Source organism: Marmota marmota, unplaced genomic scaffold (assembly GCF_001458135.2).
Source record: "Marmota marmota marmota unplaced genomic scaffold, marMar, whole genome shotgun sequence".
In the NCBI taxonomy this organism is placed as follows: domain Eukaryota; kingdom Metazoa; phylum Chordata; class Mammalia; order Rodentia; family Sciuridae; genus Marmota; species Marmota marmota.
The window spans coordinates 1,374,702-1,388,001 of record NW_025999977.1 but is presented as its reverse complement, the minus strand read 5'-3'; the positions used below and the strand labels follow the sequence as shown (position 1 = coordinate 1,388,001).

General features: G+C 33.0%; 1 protein-coding gene across 9 annotated transcripts in view; it reads right to left on the bottom strand.

The window, feature by feature from the left end:
* Exoc6b (exocyst complex component 6B) overlaps nt 1-13,300 on the bottom strand; it is a 586,101-nt gene that overhangs the window by 166,005 nt on the left and 406,796 nt on the right. For all 9 annotated transcript variants that reach the window (XM_048804120.1, XM_048804114.1, XM_048804118.1 and 6 more), the window contains one exon: nt 923-1,064. In XM_048804120.1, coding sequence (XP_048660077.1) covers nt 923-1,064 — 142 coding nt within the window. The remainder of the gene's footprint in view (nt 1-922; nt 1,065-13,300) is intronic.

Here is a 13,300-nt window from a genome sequence, read left to right as displayed (position 1 = left end):
AGTTTGCACTGTTTCTGATAGAAAGTTTGCAGTACTTCTTATATGCCTTTTTTCTTCAACAGATTTAAAATTTTCCTTTTATCATTTATTTATCAACCTGACCAAAACATGCCTTCATGTGGCTTTCTTTGGTTTATCCTGCTGAAGACTTTAAAGCTTCTTGAATAATTAAGTTAAGACTTTTTCCTCAATCATGAGGGAATTTTCAACCAATCATGTTCATCTTATCTTTTAAATTATGGAATATACTATGTAAGGTTTTTTCAGAAGCTCTTATCTGAAAATTTCCTGTCACGGGTGAGTCTATGTAATTCTACGTAATAAGGATAAAAAGTCCACATTCTATATACAGCAGAAAATTAAAAAATGAGTCTGGTTCCCCAATGATGATGTCACAAAGCAACTAACCAATAGAGCAACTGGTTACCTCTGAGAAAAATAAAACATTTTAAAAATCACTATCTAAAGTTTTTTATTTTCCAAACAGAAAGCATTTCTGACTGATCAATACATACACCACTTGTACTGCAGACTAAAAAGAGTTTGCACATAAGATGTACTTAGTTTCAAAATAAAATTTCAAAGCAAAGTGATTGGGAACTACATTCTTTTGACTATCTTTGGACTTAACAGGTTTTAAATGGTGTCTATTAAATGCACCTCTGCCTTATATCCCTCTCTAGATTGCAAGCTTCCTTGTGGCCAGACAGCTCTTCCATACTAAATACAGGTCTAGGCATTGTTAGGCATTCAAATTAGCTTGTTGATATGCTCATTTCTAAATGTCCATAAAATATTTCTTTTTTCTATACAGTCTGATTCCATCAGGAACAAGGACACTAAAGACAAAACTTCCCCCCCCCCTCACAAAAGCGAGTATGCAAGTAAGACAAAAAAGCAATGGGGTGTTTCACTCTCTTACGTTCACATTCTCTGACATCCAGGTTGAACTGCTGTAATGCTCCCAAGGTGAGCTGCCTTACTTCAGCTTCCAGCAAAAGTTGCATCAAGGATGTAGCTAAATGCTTGCATGCTGACATACATGCTGTCTGAGCCACCTTTCCCTGAAATACAAGAATGTAAACCATAAAGTTAATGGATGAAAATGAAACTAAAAAAAAAAAAAAATTAAAATCACTAATTTTTCAATTGGGAATTCCCCAGTTTCCATAAGGTTCTCCCCTTTATGATATCCTTACAGGCACACAACCTTGGAATTAAAGCATCCAGCAGCAGCATCAAAAATACTAGGTGCATTCCCATCAGTCATAGTAGCTATAATTTGTGTATTATAATATAATACACAAAACCCAGCTATGGGGTCAAGAAGCTCTTCTTTTTTTAATTGACAGTACATAAACAATACTCAATATCATAAGTAAACTGAGAAATAATATTCCTCAGAGAATATATGAGAAAGTCCTCCAATAAAATCTTTAAAAAAGTTGCGCTGGGGTCGTAGCTCAGAGGTAGCGCTTGCCTAGTACATGCGAGGCCCTGGGTTTGCTCCTCAGCACCACATAAAAAATAAATAAATGGGTAAAATAAAGGTATTGTGTCTAACTACAACTACAAATAAATATTTTTTAAAAATCTTGAAAAGTAGGGGTTAGGTTGTAGCTCATAGGCAAAGAACTTGCCTAGTATGTGTGAGGCACTGGGTTTGATTCTCAGCACCACATATAAATAAATAAAAAACAGTCCATCCACAACTAAAAAAAATTTTTTAAAAATAAATGTTAACAATAGTTTATAATTTATATAGAAATCAGAATTTACTGCTTTATGATTTCTTACATATAAAAATGATAATTTAATATAGAACAATTCCTCCAAAATAATCAAAAGGATGAACTTATTTTCTTTCAAAATTGGATTTTAAAATTAATATTTGACTGTCTTCTTAAGACAGAATGATATGCCTTAAAAAGTTTGAGTTTTTAAATTAGTGAATTCTCCTTTTTTGAAATTATGAAATACTCAGTTATACAGAAATATGTATTAAATCATATGATTGACACTTCTGCATTCACTAAACATTACAAATGTAGGCTAAGTTCCTATGCAGTGTCTTTAATCATTTCCCTCCCTCTCCTTGGAGGTAACCATCCTATTAGATAACCTTTTTGTATGTTAAAAGTACTATCGTGACAGGTATATAAACAGAAAAAATATCCAATAATATTTTACACATTTTAAATCTTCCTATACTATCTTATGGTATGTCCTTCTGCAACTAGCTTATTCAATTCATTATTATGAAGGTGGAGATTTTGAATGTATTACATGTAGCTGTAGTTTATCCCTTTATTGTTCCATAACATTCCTTCTTAGGAATCTATCACAATTATCTTGGCCATTCTTCTATTGCTGGAAATTTAGTTGTTTCTTCTTGGTTCCTTCACTTGTTCCTTCCTTCCTTCCTTCCTTCCTAGTTCCTTTCTTTTCATTCTGTTCTTCCATTTCCTTTCCTTTTTTTTCTCTTATAAACAAATCATAGACTTATAGAGGTGTAGTAAGAGATAATGAAAATTCCAGAGTCTGAATAAGTGTCCCTTTTATATGTTTTTTTCATGGACTTTACTGGGCCAGGGCCTTCACAAAAGTAGCAGGTTTTAAATGAAAAAAAAATTATATATACACACACAAATAAAACAATAATAAATCTTTTTATTTGCATCTTTTTATACATTTTGGATAATTCCTTTTTAATTTTTTTATTTATTTGTTCGAATTAGTTATACATGACATCAATATTCATTTTGATTCATAGTATACAAGTAGAACACAATTTTTCATTTATCTGGTTGTACACAAAGTAGAGTAATATCATTTGTGTCTTCATACATGTACCTAGGATAATGATGTCTATCTCATTCCACTGTCTTTCCTACCCCCATACCCCCTCCCTTCCCCTCCCTCCCCTTTGCCCTATCCAAAGCTCCTCCATTCCTCCCATGCTCCCCTTTCCCATTATGGATGATTCCTTTAGGGTTACTTTTCAAATCTGCCAGAGTTGAAGAAGAAGGCTATCACTACTGTGATTCATAATGTAAATGCTTACACATGAAAAAGAATGTAAAAAGAAAACGGAATCCCAAATATCTAATTACAAATGGCTACATGTAATACATTCAATGATATGTTCTGTCTATGCTGTTTACAATATTTCTGAGAATATCACTTATTGCAAAATTCCCAGCACTTAGTACTACTATGAATTTTTCTAATTAAACAAAGAGATTTTTTGTTTTATTACTTTAATTATTTTGTGCAGCTGAATATTTTCGATATTTATATTTGTCTAAAACGTGTAACAAAACTAACAATAATGATCTATTTTAACATAAATACTATAAAAATCTCTCATCTATATGATTCTGTTTGTATTTTCTGGTGATCTACATTTTACAAGAATTAAGGCTACAAATGGAAATCCTTAAGTGGAGGAGCAGAGGCCATGTGGGAAATAGGCAATGGAAGCACCAAAAATCTTAAAAGAGAAAAGTCCCATTATAATAGACAGTCATGTTAAATGTCTTGCTTTCAATTAAACCCACTGAGGACTTGAGACAGGCACCTCTAATGAGCAATAAAGTTCAACACAGTTGTCAGATTAGGCCCAGTGTGAACTCTCAGGGGGACAGATCAAGATGTGAAACTAACTGTGATTTTTGACAATGAGAGTGAAGAAAGAGGTGAGACTGAAGCGGATGCACAGAGACAGCATGGTAGATTGGAAGCCAAAGAAAAGGGAAAGGACCTAACCATTTCTTGGGCATCACTCTATACCAGATGTGCCTTTGACATGTTAAACCATTTCATTTAGTATAGTCCCTCAAGAATTAGTAGTATTTTTTCTTATATGTAAAGAAATTAGGATTCATCTTGAGAATTAAAAACAAAAAACCACATGCTTATTTGATATTTCTACTCAATCTCAAATCTGTGTTTTTCCACCAAACCATTACCTCAGGAAGTGATGTACTATACTACTATACTGTATCACTGTATTAGACTAGAATAGTTGGGCAAAAATAGTTTCAGAGAGTATCAGGAGGTTAAAAAGGTTATCCAAGAGAAACCTTAGGCCCAAGCAAATAAGGTAGTAGTAGTTTAGAAGCCAACTCTTCTAAGTATCTGCTGGAGCATACTTTTTAAACTTGTAGTGTAACATCCTCATCCAGGCAAAAACAGACCAGCTTACGGGACCCAAAAAAACTGAACATGAAAAATCAAAGAGCTTAAAAACAAAACAAGACAAAACAAAACAAAACAAAAAACAGAAAAGCTATAGGCTAAGATAGTATTTGCAAAATGCATTTCATTGGCCAAAATAGATTTCCAAGGAGAACTAAAACTGACCTAGTAAATTAAAGTAAGGTACCGCAGAGTCAAAAAGTCCCAAGTTTGAATTTTTATGTGTACCATGTGTTAGCTGTGTGATTTGCTTACAATATTTGACATTTCAGATTCAGTATTCATCTCAAAATATTAAATAGCTTACTAACTTGAACATTAACATGAAACAGACTTGATTTTCAAGACTATATCAATATAGATCAATCAACAGAATCAAAATGTACTTACATATGATCATATGTCTGGTTACTTTACCACATTGAGTTATTTAACTGCCTTCTAATCACTATCCACCCTTTCTCTCAGGCCCACTCTTTATTTTCAACAAAGCTTTAATTTCAGAAATATATTTTTTTCATTGTTATATATTTTTCTAATTCTAGAAGGCATTTTGGGCTTTGTTAATTCAAAGTTCACTCTTCCCCACATCTTTCCATTACCATGCTATCCCTGAACTTTCTAAGAAAGAATTAACCTAGACTCAAGTAATAACAACCAATCACCCAATGATAAAAAAATTGGCAGTTTCACCCTCTTCATTAAGTAATCCTAATATGAAGCAAAATCTAGAGAAAAATTTTTAACAAAGATCTCAAGGACAAAGCAAGAATTTGAAACTAAGAAAACATATACTGACCAAATATTTCACAAAAGTGCCTTTTGGATACCTGTAGCAACAGTTTCAAATCAGTCCTGATCAAATGGAGGCTGTATCTTACAAAATTATGCTAGAACTAAGGCACAGACTGCACTAAAATAAACAGAATGTTAGAAAAGAGGGAAATGAAATAAGTATCATCATTGTAATACTTTAAAATATGAGAAACATGGGATACAGGAAGATTAGGGATATAGGTATGACAACTAGCTCTACAGGCAACATCATGCTGTCTCTACATGAATCTATAATATGTACTCCATGACAGTCAGTAAATATAAACTGCACAACCTGGAAGTCAAATACCAAAGTACTTAAATAATTCACATTATTTATCAATCCAGTTACAATAACTTTTTGTAAGTTTTGGGAAGTACAGAGGAGTAAACCAGTAAGAAATTTGATTGTTAATTCAATAAGCTAGACATATTCCTATAGCAAGAACCAAAACTTGGTAGGAGTTAAGATTCTACTTTTTAAATTTGTTTTACTTTTCACTGTGCAGCTTTTTGGTAACCATATCAACTCACTGTCTTCAAAAATATACACCAGATTCATATTCCCTTATTTTAATTATCTCCTTTACCTCCTATTTTCTCCTTATGTACTATGCTACTTGTACCATGACATTATGTACTGAATGATGCTCTGCATTGTCATTTCAGGCATTTGCATTGCCTTTAAGAGCACATGGCTTGCTCTGGAGAGAAATGAAAATGAAATACAACATACCAACATTTATGGAATGCATAAAAAGCACTTCTAAGAGGGAGGCTTATAGCAAAAAAAATGCCTACATCAACTAAGAACAAAGATCACAAATAAACAATAATATACTTCAAGGAAGTAGAAAAATAAGAACAAACTAAGCCCAAAATCAGCAGGAGGAAGGAAATAATAAAAGAGCAGAAATGAATGAAATAGAAACTAGAAACACAACAGAAAAAAATCAACAAAACAAAAATTTGTTTTTGAAAAGATAAAATCAACAAACCTTTAGCTAGATTAAGAAAGAGAGAAGATTCTGAGAAATGAAATCAGAAATGAAAAAAGACATTATAGCTGATACTACATAAATAGAAAGGATCATCAGAAACTTCTATTCACAATTAAATACCAAGAAATTGGATAACCCTGAAGAAACAGATGAATTCCCAGACATATATCACACCCAGAATGAATCATGAATAAATAAAAAATATGAATAGACCAATAATGGGTAAACTGAAATTAACAGTCAAAACCCTCCTACTAATGGCATTACTGGTGAACTCAACCAAACATTTAAAAAACAAACACCAATCCTTCTCCAACTTTTACAAAAACATAGAAGAGGTGGATTATTCCAAAAACTCATTTTCAAGGTCATCATTATCATGATACCAAAGCCAAGCAAGGACACTGCAAAAAAAGAAAATTGCAAACCATATACCCATAAACGTAGATACAAAAAATCCTCAATAGAATTCTACCAAACCAAATTCATAACTGATGTAGAAAATGTTATTTTCTATATGACCACAAAAGCATAGGCAACAAAACTAAAAATATACAAATGGGTTTATATCAAACTACAAAGCTTCTGCACAACAAAGGACGCAGTATAGTGAAGAGAAAACCTGTAGAGTGGGGTAATATATTTTCAAAACATACATCAACAAGGGGTTAATATCTACCATGTGTTAGGAACTAATACAACTCATTATCAGGAGAAAACACATAACCCAATTAAAAATTGGGCAAAGGACCTGAAGAAAAACTCTCAAAAGACAACATACAACATACAGGCATATGAAAAACTACATTAATCATCAGAGAAATGCAAAATAAAACAATAATGATATATCATTCTCATACCTGTTAGAATGGCTACTATAAAAAAGATGAAAGATAACAAGTGTTGGCAAGGGTGTGGGAACAGGGAATATTTGTATTCTGAGGGTAGAAATATAAATTAGTATAGCCATTACAGAAGGCAGAATGGAGATAACTGAAAAATTAAAAAACAGAACTACCATATTATCCAGTAATCCCATTACTGAGTGTATATCCAGAGGAAATGAGATTGGTATGTTAAAGAAATATCTGCAATCTCCTGCAGCTTTATTCACAATAGTTAAGATATGGAACCAACCTACATGCCCATTTATGAATGTCTGCATAAAGAAAATGTGGTATGTATGGAATACTATTCAGCCTTAAACTGAATACTTGAAAATTGTTAGGAGAGTACTTTAAAGTGTTTTAACCATAAAAGTGATAAGTATGCAAAGTAATGCATAAGTTAAATTGATTATTTCATTTATTTAGTCATTCATCCCATGATACTTATATATATCAAGAGAGATTGCACACTATAAATACATACAGCCTGTATTTGTCAATTAAAATAAGATTGAACAAACTTATGCTACTTACAATAAAGGGATGATTCTCACAACATGATTTTGAGCCCTAAAAGCCAGATGTAAAATCACATGTACTGTATACTTCCATTTGTATAAAGTTTGAAAACAGGAATAAATAACCATCCTGAAGACATGTTATGTTCCTGCTTAAAAACCCTTCCATGCCTTGGGGGATATGAGGACTTTTCTAATAGTCTCTGGATGCTGCTTACACAGAATGCTCCAGTTGGGAAAAGGTATTCAGCTTCATAGTTATATTCATATGTTATACTTCATTAAAAAGCTGACTTGCTAAAATAAAAAGTACATGATTTGCAAGGAAAGAAACTCTGACTTCTTTGTCATAGGTAAACCTAAATGAAGTATAGTTTAAGACTGCACAAAGTAAGTATGCAACTGGTAACTAACTTTATCTCTTGGGGATAACATCCTCTTCTGAAAAAAGAAAGATAACATACACTGTTACTTAGCCTAAAACAAAATTAAACACAATTATGATAAATGTGTAGAGATCTTACAAACTCCTTTGAAGAAATACAGAGAGACTAGTATTCATTTCTTTCAATTACTAAGTACTTCAATTACACACATACCAAGTGCTATATCCTAATATTCAGAAGCAAGTGAGTAGAGGTGAAAAGCCTGGAGCAAGTACTGCCCTCCTCAATACCTCTACCAGCAACACCACAGAGGTTACTTACATTTACTGAGCACTGACCATGAGTCAGATTTTTCTTTTTTTTTTTTCTTTTTTTCCTTAGGGCTGGGGATTGAATCCAGGACCTCACATATAAGAGGCAAGCACTTTACTACTGAGCTACAGCCCCAGTCCTATGGCAGATTTTTTTGAAAATGTTATCTCATATGATTCTTACAAGAACCCCCTAAGGTATTTAATCCTTAATTTACAGATAAAGACAGAGAGGCTAAGTAATTTGAATATATCCTGTACATGATGGGGCTAGAATATGAATCCAGCCTGTCAGACTCCAAAGACTCTTTAATCTTTTGATCCTGCCTATAAATAAAGGCCTTGTGATAGCTGCTATTATCTTTTGGTTGCGCTGTGATTTGAGGTAAAGGAATGGAGAGGACAGGAAGATAAAAAAATCAGTCAAATCCGAAAGGCCAAGATGTTGAGTAAGAATTTTCCTCCCTTCCCTGATCTGAGCAGGCAACAAAAGAATGCTGAATCCATAGCAAATACTTAGACTGGACTCCAACCACAGCGATTCCAGGTTCCCGATCATCAAAGATCTTACATAAATGACTTCTAGTGGCCAACCAAAAATTTTTCTTCCCGTGGATGATCTTAGGAAATTTGAAAGAAATAATATGGAAAGAAAGGTGAGGAGGTATTTTACACCAGCTTCCCCTTTAAAAAAATCATATCTATAATGCCTTTATTTACTTCCCAGTGTTTACTCAGCGGCTTTTTAATCTCACATCAACTTTCTCTTTATAAATCTCTTTATAAATCCCTTGTTTAAATTCTGGTATGTCCAACTTTATCTTCGTATAATTACTCAAAGATTTTTTTTTCACTGTGAAATAAAGAGCAATTCAGACAAAAGTAGATCAAGCAAGACAAGTGAGAACCATTCAGAGAGAAGGTGACGTTACCCTTTCACTTATGCACCAGTAGCTGTAAAATAACTCTTCTTGTCATGACTCTATTTCCTAATGCTCTAGCCTTACCTCTACATAGACACTTCTTTTATTAGGGATCCTTGCCTTAGTCCTGCCTGGCCATGGAACTTGATTGTTGGATCGCTCCTATAATTTATCTTTCTCTATTGAACAACGAAGCTCTTTTATTCTCTTTTTCTTAATATCCATTAGCTATGGGTGAAGCTATTTCATTCCCAGAGCAATGAGACTTTTGCTTATGTTGAATAGATGTTCGATGCATAACATTCTGAAGATCAAGTTCTTGTATGTGTTTGTGTTATCTGGGACTCATGTCTGGAACTTTGGTTCCCATGTGATGAAAAAAATCCCATGGCAAGATTTTAATCCACCCTTATACCTAAATCACCTTTAAAATTACCTTCTCAAGTAGATTCTTCCACAGCTAAATCCACATCTTGGGAAGCATTATAATTCTTTTTAAAAAGAACATTCTTAAGTTCAATTAGACAATCTGTAAAAATATATGCTCGTTAAAGAGAATGTACAAATCCTGATTCTACACACATATGCATAAGTGCACACAGACACATACGCACATATTTCCTAACAGCTAAAGTAAAAGAAGCCCAAAGATGATTGAAATACCATGGGAAAGATATGAGATATTATTTGAAGACATGAGTAGAGCCTATAATAAAATGGTGGCCTCTCAGTAAAAATAAATAAATAAATTTCTTTTCCTTAATAAGAAATAAGCAAAAAGAAAAAATGAAGGAAAACAATCTGTATCTAATTTGTCATGAAGTAAAAGAGAGCTGGAAATATATACTCAGAATGAAAGAGTCAGAGGACATAAAAAGCTGGTTCTGAGATTTTCCCAGTTTTTTTCATTTTCTTATTCTCAGTCACTTTTCAAGAAAAACAAGAAATCCTTTTGAAAACACTTGTTGCTATGGATGATTTTACTGAAGGGTAAATACAGATAGTAAATGTGCAAATCTTTTGTACAACTCAATGCCTTATATGTATATAAAAAACTATGAAATTGCACTTCAGATTGAGAAAATTCCTGAGTTCCTCATGCCCTACCTATACATTGAGAAAACATCTTTCCTAACTTAGAGACCCATAGATTAGTTTTGTCTGTTCATCAATGTTATATACAAGGAATTCGACAGACTTCTTCTGGGCATGTACCCAAAGAAAGTGAAAATCACCACCTCCTAAAACTATCTGCACTACCATGTTCACTGGAGCATTATTCATAATAGCCAAGATATGGAAACAAACTAAGTGGTCATCAATAGATGAACAAATAAAGAAACTATGGTATATAATACAACAGAACAGGCAGTCCCCAAATAAACCAAGACCTTTCTGTTTGCCACAATATGAATAATATTGGATGATGATATACCATGTAAGTAAGACAGGCACAAAAAGAAAAATATTACATGATCTCACTTGCATATGAAGATTTAAAAAAAAAGAAAATTCAAATATATCAAAATTGAGAACAAAATAGTATTTATCAAGGATGGAGAGATGAGGGGATGATAAGGAAATGGGAGATATGAGTCATAGGATACAAAATAACAGATTTGTAGAATGAACATAGTCTAATGCACATCTTGAGGATATAGGTCATAAATTTCTATTGTATATGGGATTCATAATAAATGAGTAAATTTTTAGCTGGTTCTTATAACATATACAGAAATGAGTAACTATGTGAGGTTAGGGATATGTTGATTTTCTTTACTTCAGTAACTTTTTACTGTCCATATATATCCCATAACATCAGGTTATATACCTTAAATGTATACAAAAACATTTGTGGCTTAGGAGGCTGAGGCAGGAGAATTGCAGGCTCAAAGTCAGCTTCAGCAACTTAGCAAGGCCAACATAGTGAGACCCTGTCTCTAAACAAAAAAAGGACTGGGGATGTGGCTCAGAGGTTTCGAGCTCCTAGGTTCAATCCCTAGTTACCCACCCCCTGCTAAAAAAGAAATCCTAGTAATGATATCATTTGTGCCTGGCTTCTTTTCTCAACTAATGTTTTCGAGATTCATTCATTCATGTTGTTACATGTATTCATAATCTGTCTCCTCTTCCTGCAGAGGGCTACACATAAATCACAATTTGTTTATTCAGTTTTCTATTGATAGGCATTTGAATTATTCCCATTTACAGATAAAGTTTTTTGTTTTTCGCTTTTTTGATACTGAGGATTAAACTCAGGGGCATTTAACACTGAGGCATATCCGCAGCTCTTTTCTAGGACCTCACTGAGTTTCTTAGGGTCTCACTAAGTTGCTGAGGCTGGCTTTGAATTTGCAATCCTCTTGACTCAGCCTCCCAAGCACCAGGATTATAGGCATTATACACCATTGTGCCCAGCATACAGATAAAGTCTTTAAGTGGAAACATCCACACAAATACCCACAGCAATTGTTAATTTGATGAAATACAATCTATCAACTTTTTTCTTATGGCCAATGCTGTTTGTAATTTACCTAAGAAATCTTTGCCTATCTCAAAATCATGAAGAGGTTCTATTCCATTTTTTTAGTAGACTTATTGTATTAACTTTCACATTTAGCTCTATACTCCATCTCAATTTATAGCATAGGGCAGATGTTGAGATTAACTTTATTTTCAATTCAAATACTGGTTTCCTGGATCACTTCTATTGAAAATACTTTTTCCTACTGATTGAACTATATGGCACCTTTGTTGAAAAGTTACCACATGCATTTGGGACTGTTCTGAGACTATCTATTCTGTTCCATTGATCATTTTACTTAAGCTAATGCCAATATTTCACTATAATAATTGTTAAAGTTTTATAGTAAGCATAGAAACTGGGCAGCACAAAATCCTCCAATTTTATTCTTCTTAAGATTCACGATAAGTCTTAGTTACGTTAGGCCCTTTGAAATTTTATATAAATCTTAAAATCAGCTTATAATATCTACAGAGAAATCAGCTGGCATTTTCATTGTGAAATATCAGTATTTCTCAGCTAAGTTTCTTTGAAAGAGGAATTGAGCATTTTTCAGAATGACTTACAGAAAATAATTAATAATTAATAACTGTTTTATCATTTCCCTCAAGGTTGGTACATAACTGGTACTATTCTGCATTCATAGGAGAAATGTTAAGTCATCTATAGTGAATGCTATAGAGGATTAGGGCTTAATTCTAATTAAGAAGCCTGGTGGAGAAGAGCTACTATAGTTACATTTTCTGAGACTTACACATTTTGACAATATCAAGTCCACTGAACCAGAAATTGTTCTTCATTTAAGTCTTTTCTAATTTCTCTTGGTAATATTTTGTTTATAAATATTTTATTTATATATTATATTTACTATAAAATATTTCCATATTGTGATGTTATTCTTAATTATTTCCAGTTTAAATGTTCATTATTCATATAGAGAAATGGAATTGATTTTTCATAGTGATCTCCATCCTGTGACTTTGCTAAACCATTAGTACTTGTATGTGTGTATGTGTGTGTGTGTGTGTGTGTGTGTGTGTGTGTGTGTTGCATGTGGTGGAGGTATCTATCTATAATTTTTTTTAATAGTGATCAAATTTTATTGTTATATTGTGCACTTATGCAAATATGTAACAACAAATCCTACCATTATGTTCAAGTTTTATACACCAATAAAAATATGGAAAAATAAAATTTATGGAAGATGCCTAGGTTATATAAAAATACTATGTATTGCACATAAGTGGCCTGATCATCCATAAATTTTATTGTCTCTAGAGGTTCTTGGATCTAATTCTCCCACACATACCTGGGATGATTATAATAACCTACTTTTTGTCTTTTTACAGTTTATGACTAAAACCGATTTTATCTGATATAATTATTATTACTCTTGTTCTCTTTTGGTTTATAAAATGCTCAGAATACCATTTTCTATCCCTTCCCTTTCTTTTTATTTTTAATTTTTTTTATTATTAGTTGTTCAAAACATTACAAAGCTCTTGACATATCATATTTCATACATTTGATTCAAGCGGATTATGAACTCCCATTTTTACCCTGTATACAGATTGCAGAATCACATCGGTTACACATCCACTTTTTAACATACTGCCATACTAGTGTATGTTGTATTCTGCTGCCCTTCCTATCCTCTAATATCCCCCCTCCCCTCCCCTCCCCTGCCCTCCCATCTTCTCTCTCTACCCCATCTACTGTAATTCATTTCTCTCC